The following is a 27,248-nucleotide window of genomic DNA, read 5'->3' on the forward strand; positions in this document are numbered from 1 at the left end:
ATAACACAGTAGTGACCCTGTGTGAGGTATATAACACAGTAGTGACCCTGTGTGAGGTATATAACACAGTAGTGACCCTGTGTGAGGTATATAACACAGTAGTGACCCTGTGTGATGTATATAACACAGTAGTGACCCTGTGTGATGTATATAACACATTAGTGACCCTGTGTGAGGTATATAACACAGTAGTGACCCTGTGTGAGGTATATAACACAGTAGTGACCCTGTGTGAGGTATATAACACAGTAGTGACCCTGTGTGAGGTATATAACACAGTAGTGACCCTGTGTGAGGTATATAACACAGTAGTGACCCTGTGTAAGGTGGGCACATGGAGCAGTAATCAGGCCTGGCTGCGGCCCCCAGCAGTAAAGCGGTGAGTGTCGCGCAGGTTCTGCCGTCAGTCGGGGGAGGAGTCGGGCAGGACATGGCTGCAGCTGATCGGATGAGCTGAGCTCCCCCAGCTGGGGCCTGTAATCACCCATCGGGGATACGGATCTTCGCAGCCCGGGCCCAGAACCCTGCTCCCGGGCACCGAATCGCCCCCTCCCGGTCAGCCTCGGTGGGTTCCGGTTATTAGTACGGCTCGGTCCTGCCCCGGACTGTCCGGCCCTCATCACACGGGACTGGGCCTCCCTTCCCCAGGCACCACAGCCGGGACCCCCGCTCCATACACCTGGAGCTAGACCGCACTGCCCGGCCTTTGCTGTATGCCGTGTACAGGTCCCGGCCGTGTATGTCCTGTCTCATCCCCCTTCCTACACCCTCCTTATTTACATGTCTGACCCCCTATATAGGTCCTGTCACCCCCTTACACCCTCCTTATTTACATGTCTGACCCCCTATATAGGTCCTGTCACCCCCTTACGCCCTCCTTATTTACATGTCTGACCCCCCTGTATAGGTCCTGTCACCCCCTTACACCCTCCTTATTTACATGTCTGACCCCCTGTATAAGTCCTGTCACCCCCTTACACCCTCCTTATTTACATGTCTGACCCCCTGTATAGGTCCTGTCACCCCCTTACGCCCTCCTTATTTACATGTCTGACCCCCTGTATAGGTCCTGTCACCCTTTACTCCCTTCTTATTTACATGTCTGACCCCCTATATAGGTCCTGTCACCCTTTACTCCCTCCTTATTTACATGTCTGACCCCCTATATAGGTCCTGTCACCCCCTTACGCCCTCCTTATTTAAATGTCTGACCCCCTGTATAGGTCCTGTCACCCCCTTACACCCTCCTTATTTACATGTCTGACCCCCTGTATAGGTTCTGTCACCCCCTTACACCCTCCTTATTTACATGTCTGACCCCCTATATAGGTCCTGGCACCCCCTTACACCCTCCTTATTTACATGTCTGACCCCCTGTATAGGTTCTGTCACCCCCTGCGCCCTCCTTATTTACATGTCTGACCCCCTGTATATGTCCTGTCACCCCCTTACGCCCTCCTTATTTACATGTCTGACCCCCTATATAGGTCCTGTCACCCCCTTACACCCTCCTTATTTACATGTCTGACCCCCTATATAGGTCCTGTCACCCCCTTACACCCTCCTTATTTACATGTCTGACCCCCTGTATAAGTCCTGTCACTTCCTTACACCCTCCTTATTTACATGTCTGACCCCCTGTATAGGTCCTGTCACCCCCTTACGCCCTCCTTATTTACATGTCTGACCCCCTGTATAGGTCCTGTCACCCTTTACTCCCTTCTTATTTACATGTCTGACCCCCTATATAGGTCCTGTCACCCTTTACTCCCTCCTTATTTACATGTCTGACCCCCTATATAGGTCCTGTCACCCCCTTACGCCCTCCTTATTTAAATGTCTGACCCCCTGTATAGGTCCTGTCACCCCCTTACACCCTCCTTATTTACATGTCTGACCCCCTGTATAGGTTCTGTCACCCCCTTACACCCTTCTTATTTACATGTCTGACCCCCTATATAGGTCCTGGCACCCCCTTACACCCTCCTTATTTACATGTCTGACCCCCTGTATAGGTTCTGTCACCCCCTGCGCCCTCCTTATTTACATGTCTGACCCCCTGTATATGTCCTGTCACCCCCTTACGCCCTCCTTATTTACATGTCTGACCCCCTATATAGGTCCTGTCACCCCCTTACACCCTCCTTATTTACATGTCTGACCCCCTATATAGGTCCTGTCACCCCCTTACACCCTCCTTATTTACATGTCTGACCCCCTATATAAGTCCTGTCACCCCCTTACACCCTCCTTATTTACATGTCTGACCCCTATATAAGTCCTGTCACCCCCTTACACCCTCCTTATTTACATGTCTGACCCCCTATATAGGTCCTGTCACCCCCTTACACCCTCCTTATTTACATGTCTGACCCCCTGTATAGGTCCTGTCACCCTTTACTCCCTCCATATTTACATGTCTGACCCCCTGTATAGGTCCTGTCACCCCCTTTCACCCTCCTTATTTACATGTCTGACCCCCCCTGTATTGGTCCTGTCACCCCGTTACAACATCCTTATTACATGTCTGACCCCCTATATAGGTTATGTCACCCCCTTACACCCTCCTTATTTACATGTCTGACCCCCTATATAAGTCCTGTCACCCCCTTACACCCTCCTTATTTACATGTCTGACCCCCTATATAGGTCCTGTCACCCCCTTAATCCTCCTTATTTACATGTCTGACCCCCTGTATAGGTCCTGTCACCCTTTACTCCCTCCATATTTACATGTCTGACCCCCTATATAGGTCCTGTCACCCCCTTACACCCTCCTTATTTACATGTCTGACCCCCCCTGTATTGGTCCTGTCACCCCGTTACAACATCCTTATTACATGTCTGACCCCCTATATAGGTTCTGTCACCCCCTTACACCCTCCTTATTTACATGTCTGACCCCCCCTGTATTGGTCCTGTCACCCCGTTACAACATCCTTATTTACATGTCAACCCCCTCACACGCGCACACACCATCCTTGTTTACATATCTGACCCCCCCTCTTACGCTCTCCTAATTACGTGTCAGATGCCCCCTTTATTTAAAGTCACCCCCTCACACACGTACCATCCTTGTTTACATATCTGACACCCCCTGTTACGCTCTCCTAATTACATGTCAGATACCCCCTTTATGTATAGTCACCCCCTTCTTACATACAAGTCATCAATTTTCTAGTGTATACCCATCTTTACTATCATTGTTTACATGTCTGACGCCCCTCTTTATATTACACATCACCCCATTTTACGTGTAGTCCCCTTTTCACGTTCCTTGTTCATATTTAGCTTTTCTGCGTTCTAACTCCTCTTTTTACCTTCCTTATTTACAAGTCACCCCTTTTCTGGTAGTGTCTCCCCATCTTTTACTTTCCTTGCTTATGCCTCGCACCTCTCAAGCACTCTCCTTGTGTATATATTACCCTGTGTCTTTGTATGCATATAGAGTCCCTACTTTTACTTTATCTTTTTGTAGTGCCCCCATCTTTTACACTCATTGTTATAGTGTGCTGCTACTTCCACTTTCACATTTCATTTACATGTCACCACACTCCGTTCTGTTCCCCTTTGTGCACACGTGTGACCCCCTCTTTCTGCTGTTCCTCCCCCTTTTTCAATCTACTTGCTGCCCCTCCTCTTTATCCCCTCTCCCCCTTTCCTTGCCCTTATTGTTTGCCTTCGCTTTACCACTGCTTATATTTGTCTCTGAACCTTTCCTATTGTTTAGGTATATTGCTGAGGGCCCATGTGGCCCTAAGCAGCTCACTGGGTTTGAGCCCCCTTCCATTTGCCAAGAAAAGACACAAAACATTGAGTTTCATCAGTCCAGTCCCCCCAGTGCCCATTGGTTTCTAGGGAGCAGCCTAGGTTGCCTAATAGATAACCTGCCTCTGCTTGGGGATGTCCCAACTAGTTGCTGTCCTTCCCCCATGTCATAATGCTACTTTTGTTTTGTAGTTGTTGTTACTATGTTTCTTATGTGGTATGATGCAGGAAAGTCCTGGGGATTTTTAGACCTGTATGTTTGTATCCACGCCCCACGTTCTTAAATGTTGGGATCACAGTATTGAATGGGGCTGACATCGACTGAATGACAGGATCCAGTCTAACCAATTTAAAAAAACAACTAATTTTAAAGTAATTTATGATTTGGGATTATTATTTGTCAAAACCTCCCCCCCCCCCCCCCTTCCTCTCTCAAAAAAACCGATTGCCCATGAACAGAGCTGATGTTTTCTAAGGTATCTCATATGATGCAGGGTTATGTTTTGTCAAACTTTTATGCTTTAGCTATTCTCTTTGAAAGCCGAAACCTGGTGGTGTGACACTGCCTTGAAAGAAACAGAGAGTCAAGCATTTTATTAAAAAATAGGAAAAATACATGCGATACCACCCAGACAGCTCCTTTCCCTTCTGTTTTTTTTTGCTAATTCTTTTGTAAATCACCTGGGCAGCTGCTGGTGCCCAATGCTAGCTCCTTTTAATTGTAGCAGCATTGTGTGAATCCGTAGTCTAGGTCTATACTAGGCGACTTGTCTTTGGTCCACAAATAAGTTAGTGTAATCACAATTTGCTAATTGGCGTAAACTTTGCTCTTTGTTGAGTTGACACCATTTACCTATGATGAATGTATTTTTCCTTCTCCTCATCTTAGACGTTCTATGTAAGTTGTGTGGACATGCCTTTATTATATCTGTGTTACATTATCCTCCCCTTTGTATTCCACAGGCCTCGTGCTTTCTGTGTTTACATTTTGCAGTGCCCAAGTAATCATTCACTGGTGAGTATACTCTGGTATGCATGTTGAAAATCCCTCAGCCATTTTGTGACCTATTGAGTTAACTAAGGCACAAAGTGCCTCGTTGGCGTTGGGTATGCGATCCCGGCGCTCATAATGCCGGCGGTCAGAATTCCAGCAGCGTAATCCTGACGGTGGAGATCCCGCAGCCTAACCCTAACAGTGTTCTTCCTTCCGCTTCTCCCATCCTTAACCCTAATACCCGTCAGGATTCTGGAGACTGGATTCCGAATGTTGTCGGGATTCCGGCGCTGGGATTGTGTGCGCCAGTATGCTGACTACATCCTCCTTGTTGATTTTCGGAGTTTTTAGTGCATTAATAGGCTGCATGGTTCAGTCTCCAAAATGGCAGCCTCCGTAAAGGGAGCACGGTAACGCCGTCATTTATTAAAACAAAAAAAAAGTTTTTGTACAGTGCAAATAAAGTATATAAATAATTCATATGATTTCTTATTTTAGGTAATTTGCAGTTTTGCTGCATAGAACACAGAAACCACAAGGAGTTTTGCCATGTCGTTTAACGGGGAAATGTCAGAGGGCAAGACTGACATAAACAATGGTAAGTGTAATGTCGGTCTGGGGTGTTACGGTTCATATGCTCTTGACCTAATCACTAATATTTAAATTTGGTGATGCCAAGAGCGGGGAAATGACTGAAAACTAAACCTAGCGACCAAACCCCCCTCTGGCTTCGCACAGGAGCAATTTAGAATTTACTGCGATAGTCTTTTTTTTTTAATTTTAACCATGGTCTTATAAGATCGCCTTGTGGATGACAATAGTTTTTCCTCTTGACATCAACGTAAAAAGACTTTTTGGGCTCGATCCAATTAGGTGCGATGTACTCGCGTGTGCGAGTCATTGCGACAGTGGCCATGCTTGACGATAGCCCGGATTCTCCCGAAAGTTCAGGCGAATTCAGTGGCGAGTCGGGCTGTGAAGGGTGCGATGTGATGTACTGGCGTGTGCGAGTCATTGCGACAGTGGCCATGCTTGACGATAGCCCGGATTCTCCCGAAAGTTCAGGCGAATTCAGTGGCGAGTCGGGCTGCGAAGGGTGCGATGTGCCGGGCCATTGCCGCTGTTATAACGCCATTGCAACGGCACATCGCACCTACTTGGATCGAGCCCTTTGTTTTGACATGGCACGCAAAAGGGCCACGTAAAGTTGTCCATGAGAAATACAGTCTCCACTAAGGTAAACTCCAGCCACGTTAAGTGTCTGTCCCTGTGCTTTATTTATTGTCGTGTCAATGCAGACTCTTACCCGGAAAGGGACTTTTTTGAAATTGAGAATCCTTTCACATAAATGAAATGGCAACGGTAAGAAGAGGGGAAAAAAAATTACATTTTGTATCAATAATCAGAGCTTACATGAATTTTTCTGGAGTAACCAGATAATACGTATTAATCTTTACATGGTATAAAATATAGTCCATTGGTGTGATATATCTTTAATGGTTTAGGCTGCGTAAGCTAAGAAAGTGCTCGGACATCTGTATTTTCATTGACTTGTTTTACTAAAATCGTCACAGCTTAACCTTCCTACACAAATGCTCTATAGAATAGTGACCACCTCATCAAAATCCGTCCAGTGGTTCTCGAGATTAGCCCAAACAGACAGACGCATAGCAGGGACTTGACTTTATACTATGTATAGATGAATTATATTACACTCTGTTAGAGAAGACCGGTTGGATCCCTCCCCTCACGTCTACCTGTCACTCTACTGGTTTTCAGCTAGGAGAGTGCAGCATTCTGGTGTTGCTGTGCTATCAATACACTGTTCCTGCTTTTGGAGGGCGTCATGGCCGCAAGAGTCCCGCCATAGCGCAGCACTTTTCAAGTTCCTTCTATGCTTTTCAGACATGTATATCCAATAATTCTAGATGGTTTTTTTTTTTTTTTCGATGTCCTGGGATTAAATGCAATACTCCTCTCTGTAAAAATGTTTACAAAAAAAAAGCCATTGACGTCAGTGAAGGTTGCAGGATGGCGGGAGCAAGTGAGTAAATTGGTCGTCTGAAGGTGGAATAAATTAATGTCATGGGTGCTTGACGATGCTATTTCATTATGTTGTGGGATCGTTCTGAACCCGTGTATTTTCGTTGGCTTCACAGGTAGTTTTTCCAGTAGTCCTGAAGACATGTCTGGTGCGGAAGAAGGGAAGGAGAACTCATCCGGCATTGAGGTGGAGGCCTCTGATGTCAGCTTGAGCCTCACTGGCGATGACGCTGGTACAAACAGAGCTGAGAGTAGAGACAGTTGCTCGGAGAGCTCAGTGGAGGATAAAGACTCTGACAGTATGGATGATACCGGTCACTATTCCATCAACGATGAGAATCAGGGAAATGACCGCTCCCATTCTGAGGATGATGACGACGATGAGGAGGAGGAGGCAGATCGACTCCGTAAAAGAGGCCAACGAAAGCGGGCCAATCACGACCAGGACTCTTCTGACGATGAGAAAGCCCTGGAAGACTGGATGGCATCGGAGAAAACTCCCCTCCCCCGGCCACGTTGGCGGGCTTTACGGGCCCTCAGGCAGCGGGAGATTGGTAGCAGCGATCGCTTCATTTACGATGCCTGTGGGGCGCGAGGGTTTGTACAGAGGTTTCGCCTCTTGCATGGCCTGGACGGGCACATTGGATGCGTCAACACTCTGCACTTTAACCAGCGGGGCACCTGGCTAGCAAGTGGCAGTGATGACCTCAAGGTGGTGGTTTGGGACTGGGTGAAGCGGAAACCCGTGTTAGAGTTTGAAAGTGGCCACAAAAGCAACGTATTTCAGGTATAGAACTAAACATTATTGACCTCTCTCCGTTTACTATCAAATGTGGTTTTAATAACGTGCTCCTCAATGGCTACACCAAATTGTACATGGTCTTCTTTGGAGATGTTTGGAAGGTGGGAGATGGGGAAAAGATTATATGTTGGTGGAGCTATTGCAGTCTCAGAAGGCAAATGGACCAATCACAGTCTCTCCTGGTCCTCTATTACAGAACTGTCGGAGCGCCAGAACTAATGGTAGCATATATCTTCCAGGGATATAATCATGGGTTTGCTGCAGTGGGCAGGCTCCAAAGGATAGCCTTATCGGCTCTCCTGTACCAGGCATTACTAATAGATCCATGCTAACAAGGATCTAATATGTGCTGTTTTACTTATATTGATTTTGCATTGGGTATATGAAATGATGAAAGTGGAGAGATATCGCCATCTCTAGCGGTTCCTCATGATCTCCTTTTTAGACAGTAGAATGTACAGTGTGCGCCACAGCACACCTCAGATGGGGACAGTTGTTCTATGTATACACCTATTAGGGGTGGGTAATAAGCGGGCCCCCCAGCTGTTATATAACTACACATACCAGCATGCCTTGCCACAGTTTTGCTATTTGGCCGTGCTAAAAATGTTGAAATGCATGCTGGGATTTTTAGTTGCTGGAAGGCAGCTTATTGCCCACCCTTAACGTAGATATACCTAAAGGAATCGCAGTTACAATGATGCTTGTATCAGGAAAGATTACATACAGATCTTAAGCTTCAGGTTAAGATGTTTGGTTTTTATTAACATAATCTTCATTAACAATCAAATGAAACAAGTTGGCATCGATGATGCAATACATCGACAAGTTTCCTCTGACTGATATCCCTATTTTAGCAATGTATGCGTGTGTAATCCTGATTCATTTAGTTACCGTATTATCTTATCATTCCTATATATATATATATATATATATATATATATATATATCCCTGTCTCCATCATTTGTGTTCTGTTTCCCATACTCCGCCTTGTCCTCTATTAGACGTGTAGCCCAGGCAAGGTGATAGGAGAGGTGCCTGAGACCTCCGAAGGTCCGTGTGTTAGAGACTGACTCTGCTGCCTTTGGGAGTTCCCCCCTATGGTTTTCTGATGTACTCCTCCCTTGTCAGACACAAGCACCACCTTTCCCAGCGTGGCCCCAAACCTATTTTTAGTACACTATTGCTGTGTAATGTCGTAGGAATCTGTTATAGTGTATTTTAGTAGCATTCTTCTATAGCCAAGGACACTCCTGCTAGGGGTTAAACAGCACCCATATGAGGCAGGGCACTTAGCCAGAAAAGAAAAGCCCTCCTCCTATTCTTAGCCCCCCTCCAGTCAGGGTGCTGAGGTCTTCAAACGTAATACAGGTAACCCGGTTGAAAGTATAGATTATTTTGTAACTCTTCCCAAAGCAACGCCTCCAAAGTATGCTCCAAAGCCTTTCAGGTGGCAGAACTGGGTGGAGACTGCGGACTACCCCTTCCTCCCTCATGGTCTCCATCAGGAGGGTTTATAAAAAGCCCAGATCATCTATCTCAGTTTTGTTTTCGTCTGTAGCTGAAAACCATCGCCTCGATTTGAGATCACCATCCTAAGACTAAAGGTCTTTTTGTGGAGTGCATAATCCTGGAAGCCTGCACCTCTTGGGTGTAATTCAGGATATGGAACACCTATCCTTTGAACACTAATTCCGTCACTTATCATTCTCTAGCTCTCCTGTGATAGTCTCTACTAAGGGATGATCCTTAGCTCAGTGGCAGTACTAGGGGTGTGGACCGCACTGAGGGCCTGATTTCAGACCCATTCGCTAGGATGCGTTCGCACGCAGCCGTCAGCAGTATGCAAATCCCGCTGTCGCTAGCAAGACAGCAGCACGCCCATTATGTCTTGCCGTGCGATCGCGGTATGTATGACACAAGACGCCCACTTTCCCTTAGTAACACACGTCATCTCCAGTAAGTGTATTCAACAATCGGTAACATCGGACCCATACGCAGCACTTTTGGCTGACCATACCCTACCGCAAGCACTGCGAGTGCTGCTGTGTGTACTTCAGCCATGTGACGTGTAAGCTGACGATGCGTCTTAATTATGCACGCCCCTGAAATGGCGTTCAGATGCACACACGCCTGTGTTCGCGCTACCACACCCCCGTTACCATCGACCTCCCCCTGTCACCACCCACAAACAGCACGTCCTGTCACTCATGCTTGCGGAGCGTCTGTATACAGGGTGTGAACGCTTCGTGATCGCATGGACTGGTTCGCGCACATGCTCTGCGTCTTATGCGCAGATTGCACACATCGGCAGGCTACGTGCGAACGCACCTTAGCGACCGGGTCTGAATCAGGCCCTGAGTGTTATCCACTGAGGCGGTGACGGCTAAATGCCAGCTGCTCCTCAGTGACCAGGGGCCAAGCACTGCACTGTGATTTTATTGTGCAGCGCCCTGCTCCCAGTCACTGAGGGGCAACCAGCAGTGCGGAGAGAGTCTCTGGGGGCAGCCTGGTATCTGTGGGAGTGCTGGGCACGCCCCCAGAATGTTAAAAAAGGGGAGGTGCTGTAAAGCCACGCCCCCTTCCTGAGAGGCCACGTCCCCTATTCATGGGGTCTATTTGGTGTACTGGTTGTCACAGGGCTGCATGTGACAGGGATAGTCTCAGCGTAGAAGAAGAGTAGAGCCTACAGACTGAAAGTTATATAGTGTAAGGAACAGGGTACTCCAACAGCACAGAGATGGGATCAGATCTGACAAAGAACCTCTGTATGAATCCCATTTACTCCTATGTATGACTCCTTAATCAGCTGCCACTCGCCCACAATATACATTTAAGCTATTTATGAGTTAGACCAATCTTCATGGTTATGGAGCTTCTACATTCCATAGGGATAGCAAGTGGTTGCACTCTCCTAAATATTGGTTGAGCCCTCCTAATGATTGATGATGGGTGCCACCTCTCCCTGGGTCTTACATTTGGTTTGGTAATCTTGACCTTCTTTTTTTTTTTTTTTCTTCAGGCAAAATTTCTGCCCAACAGTGGCGACTCCACACTGGCCATGTGCGCCCGCGACGGGCAGGTACGCGTTGCAGAGCTCTCAGCCACTCAGTGCTGCAAGAACACAAAGAGGGTGGCCCAGCACAAAGGGGCCTCACACAAGGTGAGGGGTGGGTGCTGTGTCGTTCGTGGTCAAGTCACAATTTTCAGCTGTGCTTCATCTGTAAAGTACAATTCTACCGAAGACTAAAAATGCTAACTTGTATGGGGATCAAAAAGGTTTAACAAAGCGCGCGTCCATTTTATGTTAGCCTAATTCGCCAGGATCACCATGTAACCCCGTCCCAGGTGACTAGTCTGTGTGGGAAGCGTAGAAGGCATTGCGGCACGGGACCCCTGCCTGTGCGGTTACTAGTGATTGGTCGGCTGTGACAATATTGGCACCCACAAATTACCCCCCCCCCTGAGTACTGAGCCTATTTATTAACATTTTATGGATTATCCAAATCTAATTATAATGTTTCTCTATTGGGGGTTTTATTTAAAAAAAAAATGAAAATAAATAATAATAATAAAAAAAAAAAATATATATATATATATATATATATATATATATATATTCTTATATATATATATATATATATATATATTCTTATATATATATATTCATAAACATTTAAATGACTGGCACGGGACAGAAAACAAGCAAATTATTATCTTTATTTATGTTTTAGCAACTTATTACGTGGCACTGTATATTTAGGGGATCATAATAGAATGAGACTGGGTAAAGCGCTGCGGGATATGTGTGCGCTATATAAATAACTGTTATTAAATAAAAAAATAAAGACAGCCCTGCCAAATTACCAATGTTATATATTATGGCCCATGTTATTCTTGTGATGTTTCTTGCTGAAAGAATTGTTGCAGTAAAAATGAGGTTTCACCAGGTCCTGTCTGTGGGTTAATAATGATGAATAGTGGGGTCTTCTTCAGATGCGCGTGTACAGCTCCCAGGTTTGCGCCAGGAATTACTGAGCCTTCTGGGTGAAGCTGGGTGTAGGGCTGGAGGAAGGGGGTGGAGCAGATCGTTGGCCTTATCTTGTCCTGGTCTTTCAGGCATGGCGATGGGCGTAACATTGCACACCCCAGATAGGTGTTTGGAAACAAAAGAGCATGTCATGGATCACAGCCCATTTCCTTTGCCTCTCTCAGCTCGCTCTAGAACCAGATTCCCCATGCACTTTCTTGTCAGCCGGCGAGGATGCTGTGGTCTTCACAATCGACCTACGGCAAGACCGGCCGGCATCGTGAGTAGAGATTCCCCCCCCCCCCCTTCTCAGTATACCACACCACAGCCTTAGGTTTTGTTTAATAAGTGTCTTGCTCCCATATAAAGGCGACTTGTGGTCACAAAGGAGAAGGAAAAGAAAATCGGACTGTACACCATCTACGTTAATCCAGCTAACACTTACCAGTTTGCTGTGGGAGGACGAGACCAGTTCGTCAGGTACGAGCTTCCTTTGTGTCATTTCTTTTCCCCTTGTGGTCCTCCTGCTGTGTTACCTCCTATGGAAAGTAAAGGGCCAGTTACTTCTGAAAGTATCCACATATCTGTTTTACGTGCTACTCGGTGCATACAGACAAACGGGTGGAACAGCTGAGCCCGTTAGGTGCTCCGTCATGGACCTGAAGAGAACTTGTACAGGGTTGAAGATAGATTTGTGTGCATATCCAGGAGAGGTCTAGAGCGCAGGTCACACAGATTAAAGTGGTGGTCGTCATTTACTGGTTTCTAATCTAACGGCTCGCCCCTTCCCTAGGATCTACGACCAGCGGAAAATCAACGAGAATGAAAATAACGGCGTCCTGAAAAAGTTTTGTCCTCATCATTTGGTGAGTCCAGTTAGGATGTTCTGCAGGCGTTGGAATAAATGTCGCTAGTCCTTCGAGCTGCTGTAGTTATCGCTGTAGCCACGTGCCTTTCTGACCAGTTTGGCTTGGAGGGAGTTGGCGTCCATTGTATAGTTTCAGCTTGTCCATAAAACGACCACGTAATTTGTGATCATGTCTGCCAAACGCAGACCCTCCATGACCCCTTCTTCCAGACCCAAAATGCTCTGCTTCGGGCTTCCCACTTATGATTGCATTCACCTGTGTAGAACTAGTCATGTGATGAGAAGGGTGTTTATAACACAGGTGATGGCAATCACTTTAAATGGGAAGACCGGGAGCAGAGCATTTTGTACCTGGTGGAAGGGGTCATGTTGGAGGGTCTGCGAACTCTTGTGTTCCTTCACTTCATGCACCTAAACCGTATTTGTGTTCCAGGTAACGAGTGAGGCAAAAGCAAACATCACCTGTCTTGTCTACAGTCACGATGGAACAGGTTAGTACATATTGTAAATTTCCAAAATCTCTGCTATCCTTTGTTATATTTCCTTGGCCTCCTACCCACAAGCCTTAAAATCCAGCACTCAGTATTAAAACGTGTCCGTATAGCTTATAGTGACTGCTCTGTGACTCGGGATCACCTAAGCATAATGTGTAATATAGACCGGCATGACTATATTGTAGACTATATGTCCTCAGTAAAGGCTTACTAGCATCTGTTCCGCTCTGCTGCAGGGACCTTTTAAGATCATGACCTAAATGCTCCTTAAAAGCCCACAGAAAATGGTTTACAGTCATTGCAAACCCTGCAGTGCTGCGTTTGTGAGGGGCCGGGGACCATGTGATATGCGGGCGTCTTGTAATGGACTTCAGTTGTGGCTACCCTGATACTGTAGCACATGGCAATCGTCAGATGCCATTGTGAGTGCTCAGTGCAGTCTAAGTGGACGGGTTATGGATTCTAGATCCGGCCTTGCCTGTTTGGCCCCTTCTCCTGTTTCTCTCCGTACGATCTGCAGAGTACACAAAGAAAAGCATTTGCTCTGGGTTTTTAGCAAAACAAGCCCTTTATATTTCTCTGCAAAAGCTGTTTGAGAATTCATCTTTGGCTAATTCACGCTGAATGCCAATTGCCATGCAAATATTCCTCATCTGCCGGTAAATGTGTCACGCTGTGTGAGGCATACTCCGTTACTGGGTGCAATGCTGATTGGTTTAACCCTGAGTGTGCCGAGCAGATGCCTGCTCCCTGGAGGTTCTCTGACTATGGGCACTAAATGTAGGTGCAGCGTATAGAAGCTGATCTTGAAATACGATTTGGTCTTCAGTATATGCAAATGCAATTAGTATACAGATCCCCTTGCCAGGCCTTCCATAGAGATACACTGATACTTCAGGTAACTGTAGCAGTTCAGACGAGACCCCATATTTGGTATATAGGGGGAACAGGTTAAGCTGTATGACCAATATCAGTGGAGACACTGGTCCAGTACAGGGAGCGGCCTCTTTACCCCTGTCCAGTACAGACCCCCAAATTTGAAGCGGGGCCAGGTTATTTAGTTTCAGGCTGTCTCAAGTGAGTAGCTGGCGAGGTCTAATTAGACTGCTGTGCAGCACAGTCACATACGTTAGATATGGTGCATACACACGGTCAGATTTTTCTTCAGATCGGAACGATAACTATTTTAAAAATCGTTTATATCTGAAGGAAAACCTGACATATCTGACATGTTTGAACGATGCGCGTTCCCGCATGTCAGATAACGATATCTGACATCTGATGTGTTTGCAGTCAGATTTGGACGATTCCATTCATTTTAATGCCGTCAAAAATCGTTCGTAGTTCAAATTGTTGGTAAAATCGTTCATCAAATCATCCAGATCGTTCAAATCGTTCATCTGACAAATCTGACCGCGTGTATGCACCTTAACTGGGGGGCCCAGGTCGTCCTCTGTTGTGAGACGTTGGGTGGGAGAATGCTATGGGCCACCGTAGAATGCCTCATATCCCATAGTCCTTTGTTGATCTGATGTGTTAATAAAGCTGTATCGGAAATTATTCTCCCCACTCCAAGACAGCTGACGCTCCTCCCACATCTTTCTAATCCGATATGATACAGGTCAAAAAAGCTAACAATTTTGTCAGTTAAAGGGAGTATCCACTTAGCGATTTAGCCAAGCGATTGCATGATAACGACGTCGATATCGTGCAATCGCTTGCAAATCGGGCATGTTTTGGTCGGAAAGCGACCAGCAATGCGCGTGCCCGCTGGTCGCTTCCGACATCGCCCGTACATGCTGGTCAGCCTGACGATCACGTCAGGTTCAGCATGTGCGGGGATGAGGGATGTGCCTGGACTGAGCGGGTGAACGTTCAGTCCTAGGACATCACTAGCTATACAAACGAGAGCACGACGGCAATGTCGTAATCGTGCTCTCGTTTGTATATCTATAAATAGATACCCGCCTAGGCTGCCACAAACCTCCATCCTTCTATGTAAATCTATGCAGTCCATCATGGTAGCCAGCTTCATGGGTTACATACTCGGGAATATTCGGCAACCCTTAGAGTGGCTCATTCTGCTGTATGTTGCCAGCAGCTGTTCTTTAAAATAAGGTGGTTCCTATTTTGTTTTTCCTTATTTACTTACAATGAATTGTCATTTTATCCACATTTTGGTCCACCGTGCTAATGAAGTTCTGCTTGATGTCCTCTGGATTTGCTGCTGTTTCACGGGTCTCGCTGAGCGAACACGTTGCTGCCTAACAGTCCGCGTCGCTCTAATTAACCTTGTTACTTTATTCTCCCAGAGCTCCTCACCAGCTACAACGACGAAGATATTTACTTGTTCAACTCCTCACACAGCGACGGCGCGCAGTACGTCAAGCGGTATAAAGGGCATAGAAATAACGCCACAGGTAAGGGCGGCATCCTGAAAATCGAGTGTAGCGTTTTATACAGCTGTAATAAACGTGTGGGAACCAGCGACCTGAGATGTTACTCCTGGGTGGGTTGGGTACGGGATCCCGGGATGGACAATATAGCTTATGATGTAGTGTTTCATTAAGGCTTTTCCCTCGTATAGATTTGCCAGTGCATTGATCAGTTTATCCAGCAGGAGGCACTGTGGGGCTTTTCCTATAGTTTCCATTCTGCCTTTATACTCCATGCACTGCAAGACATTGTAGGTATCTCTAGCTGGCACTTTAACCCTCCCACTGCCATAGTGTACTGCAGATGTTTGCAGCCCTCTGCCGTCTCATATTCTAATAAAGGCGTTAATTCCTTTGTGTGTGCTTTGTTGTCTTGCTACCGCCAATCTGCATTCTCATTAAGGCTGTGTTTCTGGAAGTCAGTGAGAGCTCATTAAATCTTTCCAGCTATGTGGTTCTATCGTTATGCTGTTATATGCTAATACATAACATCACAATGTTTTAACTCCTGTGCAGCCTGTGTAGACAAAGAGATAAACAGCCGTCTGGAACTGTCCCAGCATACCTGCTGGCCTCGCGTGCTGGGATCTGTAGTTCCACGGCCATTATAGAACCACAGACTGGGCAGACGGCTTTGTAGAGCAGTGCTAGAGGGTCTCAAGGGGCAGGATTTGGTTCTGGATCATGGGCCAAACAAAAGCCTCACGGGACAGACATCTTTGCATCCTAGCCTTTGAACCTGCATCACGGCACTTGTGGGCTCCGTTATTGGGGAGAGCCGAAAACGTTCTCTGAATGTAGCACTTTGTGTGTTGTAAACCCTTCCAAGCACTGCAGGTGACCTTGGACACGTAAGAAGTGATTGTGGTCCTGTTCCGCACCTGACAGTTGATACACTGCAGTCTACAATGTAACTATATTCCGTGGGGAACAATGAAGGATTGTATCACCCCTCTTTCTGTTGTTTTGGCAAAAGTACGGCCGCGAGATTACTAGGATATTGTTCATAAAAATACTGTACGAATTGTGGGGGCCCTGTACGGGCGTGGCCTGATTTGTTGTGCGCCCCTTCTGTACCCTGCGTCCTGACCAGCCGCCTGCCATCTCCGGCGTTGTACCCATCAGTGCCCCGTTTCTCTGCCGCTCACAGATGTCACCACCTGGGTCTGATGGCTTCTGACTGGTACAATTTTTGTATTTCAGTGAAAGGGGTGAACTTCTACGGGCCGAAGAGCGAGTTTGTGGTGAGCGGCAGCGACTGCGGCCACATCTTCCTGTGGGACAAGTCCTCCTGTCAGATCGTGCAGTTCATGGACGGCGATAAGGGAGGCGTGGTGAGTGTAACACCTTCAGTCATTATTTCTTCACCTAGAAGGACATCATTGTAAAAGCGCAAATTCGTTAGGCTTAGTCGGGTTGTTAAATGGTGATCGGGAACAAAGATCCGTTAATGATCCTATTGCCCTCCGGCACGGTGTCTCCAGCTGAATCTATTGACCTTTCCTGTACCATTGTACCTTCCTCTGTGTGCGCACGTAAGCTGGAATAGGCGTCTCCGCAGGGGGTGACCAGAGCAGGTCGGTGGGAGTCGATCTGCAGTCACCGGTCTGCTTACCTTGAAAAAGTTTCATCTTCGTGACCAAACACTTCACTGACTTAAACGTTCACGTTCTCTCATAATATTACATCAGCAGAGCAGATTTGTAAAAAAAAAAAAATAGCAATTGAAAAGGTTAGTGCTCGTTGCGGTCATAATTAGTCGATGGATGATTCATATAAAGTAGGGACATGGATTTGTAACAGGAGATGATCTTTTCTGAGTTGAATCAGTAGGACAGTGGCTTCCTCGCTACAAACTAAGTCCTAGTAACACATGATCGATGTGTGTCATCAGTATTGGAATCCCAGCGCAGTCTATTGACTAAAAGAACAGAGTCGCTATAATTAAACTTCCCCCTACTCAGCGCCATCTGTAGCTCAGTCTAACAGTCAGAATGTCACCACATTTGGTAGGGAGAATAATGAGGACATGGGAGACAGGATTCCGTGGGAAGAAAAAATTTAGTTCAAAAAGTCGCAGATAGCTGGAATATGGAGCTATACAATGTGAGAACAGACAAATGAATAACCAGACTAAACTGTAATGTACAGTTACCTTTATTGTGTTACACTTAAACTAACACAGCAATAAAACATTTAATATCAATTTTAGTTTAGAACACTAATTCTGAAGAATAGTTTTCACATTGTACATATTCCACCCATCAGCGACTTTTTGCACAAAAAATTATTTTTCTTTGCGGAATCCTGCTTCCCATGTCCTAGACGATCTCCCTGCCAAATGTGGTGTCATTCCGGCTGTTAGATCCAGCTACAGACAGCTCTGAACAGGGGAGATTTAATTATGGCCTCCACTTTCGTAAAAGTTGTCGCAAGTGGCTAGTTACGGATTTCTCGCTATAGCTTCCTCTGGTAATCTGGGAAATTCCTTCCTGGCATGTTATTAACCACCCGTCACTAGATTCAGAGACCAAGACAAATAACTTTAAAGGATGGGGCTGAAAATAGTCTCTGCTTCTATAAGAGGAAAAGTGTTTCACTGAGTGGACAGACTATATTAACACCCACCGGTCCGGCAGGTCTAACTGCGAGCTTGAAACCTGGAACATTGGCTGAGTGACCCGATCAGTTCCGCTGGCACCCAGGGGAAGTTATAGCAAGAATCACAGGGCCTTGCACCTTCCAAGAGCCAGCTTTGACTTTCAGGATAGTTGCAGTCATGTTGGCACTCGTTCGGTTGACAGTTGTGCTATTGTAAGGCCATTTCTGAGAATTGTTAATAAGGTGGACATATTCTTCATTAAGGCTGGTGGCGCTCCTGGGTTTGCGTGTGGCTGTAGACTGCCTAATAAGCATCGCATTCTCTTTGCTGTTAATTTTTCAACTAAGAGTGGTCCACATTGTGCCAAGAAGTCACTTTGGGTGCAGGGAAGGGGGGGCGGGTGTCGCACAATTTTTATGGGGTAGCGAAATGGTTAATATATTTTCCTTGATGTGTTTGCTGTTCATTAATTGCACAAGCCTTTTGCACCGTGCTGTAATTGGCGAGAAATGTTACAGCGTCTACCTGTTAATTTGTTTTGCCAAAAGCTTAACCTGACGCTGCTGCAATAATTGACAAATAAACTTGTTCCGAGCATCGCTATTGTGCTTAAGCCCCAGCAAAGCATTCCATCGTTTCGTGTTTAGTCCTCGGGGGGAATTGTTCATTCAGACACTGCTATAATTCTCAGTTAGTCAACTTAAAAAGATTTTCGCTGCTCTGCCTTAAAGGCTCAGTATGGGGAACATTGTTATTTTTCTGGATTATCTGACAGTGTTGCCTCCAAACTGCAAATTTATGAGGTTAACGGATAGAAAAGGATCCTCCAGAGGTGCTGCCTAGAGGACAAGGAGCCGCTGTACATAGGGGATGTCATAAGAGCCAGGTGCACAAAATGAAGACTAAGAACAGCGCTAAATACGTGAATGAATAAATTGCGTGCAAATCCTGTTTAAGGAAGACATTTTAATAGAACATCATATACAAATGCGTTCTCGTACACTGTTTCCGCAGTTGTGCCAATGTGTGCGACTGTGTCTGAATTTGTATACGCAGTGCTACGATGCCGTAGCTTTTTTTTCACGTTCCGTTGCACGGATTCGCAATCTGTCGCACACAGGTATCCAAGTGTCAAATTAGTGCAATGCCGTGAAGCGGTTTTGTTGCATCGCGTCTAAAAGATGCATTATCAAGCGAAAAAGATGTACCGCTCATCGCAGTTCATTCTGCGCTAGGCTTATCGTGCCGCATGCCATTTTGAGGCTAGGTGTATGGGGCAACTTCTGTACTCAGTGGTATAAATACGAATAGCATAAAAGTTACACAATAGGTCAATAATTAAGACCAGTATGGACCATGTTATAGTGATCCAAACTCAATTCAGATAATTATTCAGGAGAGAAAATCCAAGAGACTGTGATGTCATTAGTAGACAGTCATAGATGCACCTTAATAGAATGTTTAGTTATTATGTGGTCAGTTGCCCAGCAGGACGTGGAACGTGTGGAACTTGCCAAAGTAGAAGGTCTACACCGGGAAGTTTTTTTAGCAAAAAGATTTTTCCTCCACAGGTAGCTGATTAACGCTAGACTGTATGTCGTTCACAGGTCCGCAGTAGTAAGGCTTAACGCGTTTTACTGCGTAATAGTACGCCACTTTCTCAGAAGCATGTAGTAAGTGTCATAGGTGATCTTAAATACAATGAGGTAATTAAAACTAAAGTAACACCTAATAAGGCTCACATAGGTTTAACAATTAAATAGATGACAACATCAACCATGTGATTCCCAAGCTCCAATAAGACTTTTAAATGGGATTGTCTGATTGTGTTTATGTGATGTAAACATAGGTCACCTAGGCCAGGACTCTTAATATATGCTTCTAATGGAAGTACGGGTTATTAAGCAGTGAAACGCGTTAAGCATTATTACTTGTGGATATTGTCTCTCAAATAATTATCTGGATTGAGTTTCCATCACTAAGTCTTCATGAACAGTCCCGTTTAGGTCTTTTTATTATTGGCCTACAGTTACTCTTAGGCTATTATAGTGTCTTTTTATTATTGGCCTACAGTTACTCTTAGGCTATTATAGTGTCTTTTTATTATTGGCCTACAGTTACTCTTAGGCTATTATAGTGTGTTTTTATTATTGGCCTACAGTTACTCTTAGGCTATTATAGTGTCTTTTTATTATTGGCCTACAGTTACTCTTAGGCTATTATAGTGTCTTTTTATTATTGGCCTACAGTTACTCTTAGGCTATTATAGTGTCTTTTTATTATTGGCCTACAGTTACTCTTAGGCTATTATAGTGTCTTTTTATTATTGGCCTACAGTTACTCTTAGGCTATTATAGTGTCTTTTTATTATTGGCCTACAGTTACTCTTAGGCTATTATAGTGTCTTTTTATTATTGGCCTACAGTTACTCTTAGGCTATTATAGTGTCTTTTTATTATTGGCCTACAGTTACTCTTAGGCTATTATAGTGTCTTTTTATTATTGGCCTACAGTTACTCTTAGGCTATTATAGTGTGTTTATATTATTGAGTATATGATGTTATATTAAATGTTTTCATTTTATACAGATCCGCTTGCAGTCTAATACATAGCACTAACGTTGCCCTGTGGTATACTGTTGCCGCTGTTTGGGGCGTGGGAGTGATGCACAGCTCTATATTGTTTTACAGGCCTCCGAGGAACATCACTTTGTAATAACAACATCTAAAGCCGCGCAGTAAACACTGCAGCACAGTAATGCTCCCTCATGTCACACTTATTTAGAGGAATGTTGATAAAAATGTGATCTGTCAAAACCCGTGTGTCGTGCTACACCGTATTAATAAGGCAAGATGTGATTTAGTGTCTGATCGCTCTGGAGTACGCGGAGCCGTTCAGAAATTCAGGATTTCTCCCAAAATACGTCTGTTCATATTTACATTTATACTTTGCTTAATATGATTAATTATATTCTGTCTTATAACCCTGTTTATAACATGAAGAATAACATTTCTGCTACTTGTGTTTGACATTTGAATGTCACCATGGGCAATTAGGACTTACAGCATTAGTAAATACATGCAGTTGTAGAAAATAATTGCCCGTATTATGTATTTGTTGCAAGAAGCATTGTGCCATCTGACGGGTAATTTCCTTAAATGAGGACCTGTCACTTCAAACTCTGGCAGCAGCTGGTCTGTGGGCTACAGCGATATTACGGTGATGCAACTAGTTTCTAGCTGATATATTGGTTCAGTAGCATACCTGGCACAGACATGGAAGCACTCTCCAAAAAGAGGGATTTATCGGTAAGTACCAACATCCTTTCTCCGATTTCACAGGGGACACTGGAGCATAGACAATGGGGTATAGACGGTGATAGAGTAGAGCCTGACACTTTAAATAATTTAGAAGTGTGACTGGCTCCTCCCCCCTCTATGCCCTATCAGCCCCAGTTAAGAAACTGAGCCCGAGATGGAGGACAACAGGCGAGAAGAAGTCCACAGAACAGATAAAGGCAGACTGAAGGAGAACTGAGGATCCCCCAGCTGGGAACGCATGCAGTCACACAACCATATAATACAGAGGAACTGCAGTCTAACTAGAAAAGAATGAACCAAAATAAGAAGGCAGGTAAGCAGCGCTGGGTGGGCATCGGAGAAAGAGATTTATCTGTAAGTACCAAAATACTATTTTCTCCTTCATCCACTAGGGGACCCTGGAACTTAGTGGGGACGTCCCAAAGCTAACCTACCGGGTTGGAAGCGCTGAAAACCAAAACAAGGATCGCCACACACTGACGGCAGAGCCAATAAGTGAAAAACAAGAACTGAGGAGCAAACACCGTAGAGCAAAGGAGAGCATCAAAGCTCCGTGCAGAACAGGCGTAAAAAAATCACACAACTCCCAGCCAAAGCCGAGGGAAACAAGAGAAACTGCGTCCCTAGGCTCCAACCGCGGATGAGCGTCCTCAGAACACCGTAATGGTAACTGAAACAGACCAGCCCGGACCTTTGGAAACCGAGAGCACCAACAAGAGTCTGTAGGAGAAGGGAAACGACTCGAGCACAAGCTTTAGAAAACCTACTCTGACAATAGAATCCCATCACTGCCGGATATGAAAAATTATATACAGGAAAAAAAAAAAAAATGTTCCAGTCCCAGAATACTCTGGGAACAGAGTATACATGAAGGCCAGAGCCAACTAGAGAACAGTTGGCCAGGAGCATTCTTGCAGCCCAAATAAGTAAGGTATTCCTACCAGGGGAAGGGTTAGATCTAGGAAGTCCCTAATGAGTTGAGATCATACAGGACAAAAAGCAGAGGCTGCACCAAGAGAGATCGTAGACTTCCACACCTTGCAGAGGGGCTCAGATAGCAGGATTACCTATTGTGGAAATGGAGAGATAAGACGGCAACATGAACCCTGCAGCAAGCCCAGGCGAAACAAGCGTCCACCTCGCCTGGAAGAAACAACCAAACCCCTGGTATATGCTAAACGACAGACAACTTTCAAAAGTGATGGAAGTGTGCAGTCGGTACCGGCTTCCCGGCACGAAACATAGCTTTCCTGCTTTGTTTCAGGCCGGGAAGCTGGTACCGACCTAACACTTGAAAATCACGGAAGCAATAGCCACATCGAGAGTGCAAGAACCCTAAGGATCTCTTCAGAAGAGCAAGCCTACAGGCAAGAGACGCACCCTACTCAGTGAGACTAGAACACTAGGAGAGCTTTCATGAAGGTGCCTTAGAGAAGACTGAAGTCTGTGTCTAGAAGGCCATGAACCGATTGGAATACACAAGCTTGAGCATCTGAAGATATGAAGAGGATAAACGAGAGCTGTCTCAAGAGGGAACCAAGGGGTGGCCTCAGTGTCATGAAAAACATCACCGAACAGAAAAACCTAACAAGACCTCCGGCTTGGCAGTCTAAACTGTAGCAGAATCCCAACAGATTCTAGCGGAATAGCGTCGTAACCCTCTAATCCAGCATAAGAGATTGAATCGGAAAGGCCCCCCCAAACAAGCACCCACAATCGAGAAGCAGCATTGTGAACCTATCTCGCGATCTGAAGAGAGACTACCGTTCTGACATCTGGCAGAAAAGGTGAATTATATAACGATTCCTGTCAGATAATGACTGCCCTCCAAGATGGAGGAAAATCCTAGCAGAGGAGTCGCAAAAGAGGGATACAATTTTTCAGAAGACTGGAACTGGAACCAGCAGCTCCAACTGGGTGACGAAGCCTCAACCAACATTCACACCTACCCATTGTCACGACCAGGGGTGACAGGCTGCTGAGATCGCGGCACTTACCGCTCCGGGCGCTGTGGCATGGTGTTTCCAGCAGAGGTGCAGGTTCTTGGAGAATAGCGCTGGGTGCTGTGAGTCTCCTCAGACCAAGGGCTTCCATCTGGAGGCAGGTGAGAGGTGCTGAGACTGGCAGAGCTTGCATGCTGTGACCACTGGGCGCGGCCATCTTGGATTTGGGTCACATGTCGTTTCTGGCCAATCAGGTTCAGTCTGGGCTGGGGAGGCTAGCAACCAATCCTGCACTACCTGAGGGTACTAAAGGGCTGTCCAGAGGCTCATTAGTTGCCAGTGCAACGTCTATCACAGCGTTTGCTGTGAGCTAGTTCTCTGTGCTCCTTTGCTCATTTAAAGTGTCAGTACCAGTGTGTTTCTGCAGACTCCCCTCTCAGCCTTGGTGCAGTTTGCTCCTGTTACTACCTGTCTCCTGATCCCGTCTACCTGCTATACCCAGCCTACCCCGGGTCTCTAAATTCCGCCAGTGTCTCGCAGCCTGGTTCTGATCCCGTCGCGTGCCACTGCTTCATGAGTCATACTCCCCTAAGGCCGGCTGCCTTCAAGTACCAGCAAACAAGTCCTCATTCCTCATCCGACTCCACTCCGGGTCCAAGCGCACGCCAAGCCGTGACAGTTTGCACTGGCCAGATGGATTCGGCCAGTGGACAGGATCTGAGGGCCGACTTGCTCCAGGGTATCGCCAGTCGCCTAGAGGGACTAGAGGCGTCTCAGCGCCAAATGGCTCAGTTCCTGCAGGAAATGTCTCTTCGCCAGGATACGCTGCAAGCTTCCCTGGTTACTGTTAATTTGCCTGCCGCCACCAACCAGCCAGCAGCTCCAGCTGTCCCTGTTCCACCTGCACCATCTCATTTGCACCTTCCGACCCCCAATAAGTTTGACGGGAACCCCAAGTTGTGCCGAGGGTCTCTCAACCAGTGTGACATCCACTTCACACTACAGCCTGCGAACTTTCCATCTCCAAAATCCAAAGTGGCATATATAGTGTCTCTACTGACCGGTTCTGCCCTGGACTGGGTTTCGCCTCTCTGGTAGAGGTCCGACCCGTTACTAGACAACTAATCTGGATTCCTCACATCCTTCCGGAGGATTTTCGACGAGCCCGGCAGAACAACCTCCGCGGCGACGGAAATCCTGCGACTTCGCCAAGGGAACCGACCAGTCAGTCAGTATATCATTCAATTTCAAACGCTGGCTTCGGAACTAAAATGGAATGAAGAAGCCCTGACTTCCACCTTTTGAAATGGATTGACAGATCGCATAAAAGATGACCTCGCCACTCGTGATCCGCCGGCTACCCTCAATGAGCTTATCTCCCTTTGCAATAAAGTGGATTTGCGGTACAGAGAACGCCAGAGTGAAAAAACTAGGGGAGATCGCTTTAGGTTCCGGCCGACCACTACTCCAACCCTCCCTCCGTCTGAACCTGCGGGTGACGAACCCATGCAGATTAACCGGGCCTGCCTCACGGTAGAAGAACGGCAAAGACGCCGACGAGAAAATCTATGCATGTACTGCGGGGAGACCGGTCATATGGCTGCAGCCTGCCCACGTCGTCCGGGAAACTCCCGATCCTAATCTGTGCCGGAGACACCAGGTTAGGAGTGATGTCTCCGTCTCCGTCAAAAAATGAATCTACCCTCTCCATTACTTTTGAGATCTCCACTGGTTCTAAAACTGTTCTTTCTCTCCTCGATTCAGGGGCCGCTGAAAATTTTATCACCGCTGAACTTGTCCACAGGCTCCGGCTTCCTGTCTCCTCTCTCGACCACACCATCACTCTATCTGCTGTATATGGCACTCAGATTACCAACGGAATCGTCTCTCAACGTACCCTTCCTGTGCCAGTTCGTATCGGAGCTCTCCACACTGAAACTATCCGATTCCTAGTAATTCCCAAAGCCTCCCATGAGGTCATCCTTGGATACCCCTGGTTACGCAAGCACTCCCCCAATATTGATTGGGGCACCATGCAGATCTTGTCCTGGGGAGAAACTTGTCAAGTATCCTGCCTTCCTCAAATCAAACCCGTCAAAGGTAGTTACATTGCAACCACTACTCCAATTCCCTACCAGTATCGCTCCTTCTCCGATGTCTTCTGTAAGACCGGAGCCGATATTCTGCCTCCTCATCGGGAGTGGGACTGTCCTATTGAGTTGATTCCTGGCAAAACTCCTCCGCGAGGTCGTACTTACCAACTCTCCCTACCGGAGACTGAAGCCATGTCAGCATACATCCAGGAGAACCTGCAAAAGGGGTTCATTCGACCATCCTCCTCACCGGCAGGGGCAGGATTCTTTTTTGTGTCTAAGAAGGATGGAGGCCTGCGTCCTTGCATCGATTACAGGGGCTTAAACGATATAACCATCAAAAATCGCTACCCGATACCCCTCATTACCGAACTTTTCGATCGAGTAAAAGGTGCTACTATTTTTACCAAGCTGGATTTAAGAGGGGCCTACAATCTCATTAGGATACGAGCCGGGGACGAATGGAAAACAGCATTCAATACTCGAGACGGGCATTTTGAATACCTGGTAATGCCTTTTGGTCTCTGTAACGCTCCTGCTGTGTTCCAAAACTTTGTGAATGAGATCTTTCGGGACTTACTATATATCTCTGTGGTAGTATACCTGACGATATTCTGATATTCTCCTCCAACATTGTCAGACATCGATCCCAAGTCAAGGAGGTGTTAACTCGCCTACGAAAGAACCACCTGTACTGCAAAGCTGAAAAATGCGTATTTGAAGTTCCCTCAGTTCCCTTTTTAGGTTACATCGTTTCAGGTGCCGGCCTTGAAATGGATCCCCAGAAAGTTCAGGCAATATTGGACTGGTCTCGTCCGAATTCTTTGAAGGCAGTACAAAGATTTTTGGGCTTCGCAAATTATTATCGAAGGTTTATCCAAAGGATTTTCCACTCTCATGGCACCCATTTCCGCCCTAACTTGCAAGGGGGCAAATCATCCCGATGGCCTCCAGAGGCTGAAACTGCCTTTCAACTCTTAAAGCAAGCCTTCATTTACGCCCCCGTGCTGAGACAACCCAACATTAACTACCCATTCTTTCTTGAGGTAGACGCCTCTTCTGAAGCGGTAGGGGCAGTACTATCCCAGAAACTCGAGGATAACAAGTTTCATCCCTGTGGCTTCTTCTCAAAGAAATTTTCCCAAGCAGAAAATAATTATCCCATTGGAGAGCAGGAATTATTGGCTGTGAAACTAGCTTTTGAAGAGTGGCGTTATCTTCTTGAGGGCGCGATGTATCCCATCACCGTTTATACAGATCATCGGAATCTCCTATACCTAAAAAATATTCAGTGCCTGAGTTCCCGCCTGGCTCAATGGTCAATATTCTTTTCTCGTTTCAATTTTACTTTAACTTTTCGCCCAGGCTCACTAAATCAAAAAGCAGATGCCCTCTCTCGATCACTCTCCTCCGACGCATCTTCCGAAAGTCATAAGGAAACTCCAGTTCTAGATTCCAGAGTATTCACTACCACTTGCATTCAACCTCCTCCCGGGAAGACATTTGTGGCCTCAGATATGCGCAAGCAGCTTTTGAAGTGGGCTCATACCTCTCGTTTTGCCGGACACCCGGGCATACGCAAGACCTTGGAATTCCTGCAACGATCATACTGGTGGCCTGCTATGAAGTCGGAAATAGAAGCTTTTATCGCCTCCTGTCCACAGTGTGCTCAACATAAAACATCCAGACAGGTTCCTGCCGGCACACTCCTACCTCTGTCAGTACCAACCCATCCTTGGATACACCTTTCCATGGACTTTGTAACGGATCTACCTGTTTCTAATGGGTTTACCACCATCTGGGTAGTAGTGGATCGTTTCTCCAAAATGGTTCATTTCGTTCCCCTCAAGAAGTT

The 27,248-nt window shown here is 46.2% G+C and overlaps 1 protein-coding gene across 2 annotated transcripts in view; it reads left to right on the forward strand.

Annotated features, from left to right (window-relative positions):
- Positions 1 to 319: 319 nt before the first annotated feature.
- DCAF8 (DDB1 and CUL4 associated factor 8) overlaps positions 320 to 27,248 on the forward strand; it is a 35,238-nt gene continuing 8,309 nt past the window's right edge. The window contains exons 1-11 of one of the 2 annotated variants that reach the window (XM_088467595.1): positions 320 to 379; positions 4,732 to 4,783; positions 5,261 to 5,360; positions 6,922 to 7,592; positions 10,631 to 10,771; positions 11,824 to 11,918; positions 12,008 to 12,118; positions 12,432 to 12,504; positions 12,940 to 12,997; positions 15,313 to 15,420; positions 16,639 to 16,769. In XM_088467595.1, coding sequence (XP_088323721.1) covers positions 5,312 to 5,360; positions 6,922 to 7,592; positions 10,631 to 10,771; positions 11,824 to 11,918; positions 12,008 to 12,118; positions 12,432 to 12,504; positions 12,940 to 12,997; positions 15,313 to 15,420; positions 16,639 to 16,769 — 1,437 coding nt within the window. In that variant the 5' untranslated portion in view covers positions 320 to 379; positions 4,732 to 4,783; positions 5,261 to 5,311. The other variant, XM_088467594.1, reaches the window with a different exon arrangement.

The sequence above is a fragment of the Taudactylus pleione genome, unplaced genomic scaffold (assembly GCF_031769625.1).
Source record: "Taudactylus pleione unplaced genomic scaffold, aTauple2 ptg000073l, whole genome shotgun sequence".
In the NCBI taxonomy this organism is placed as follows: domain Eukaryota; kingdom Metazoa; phylum Chordata; class Amphibia; order Anura; family Myobatrachidae; genus Taudactylus; species Taudactylus pleione.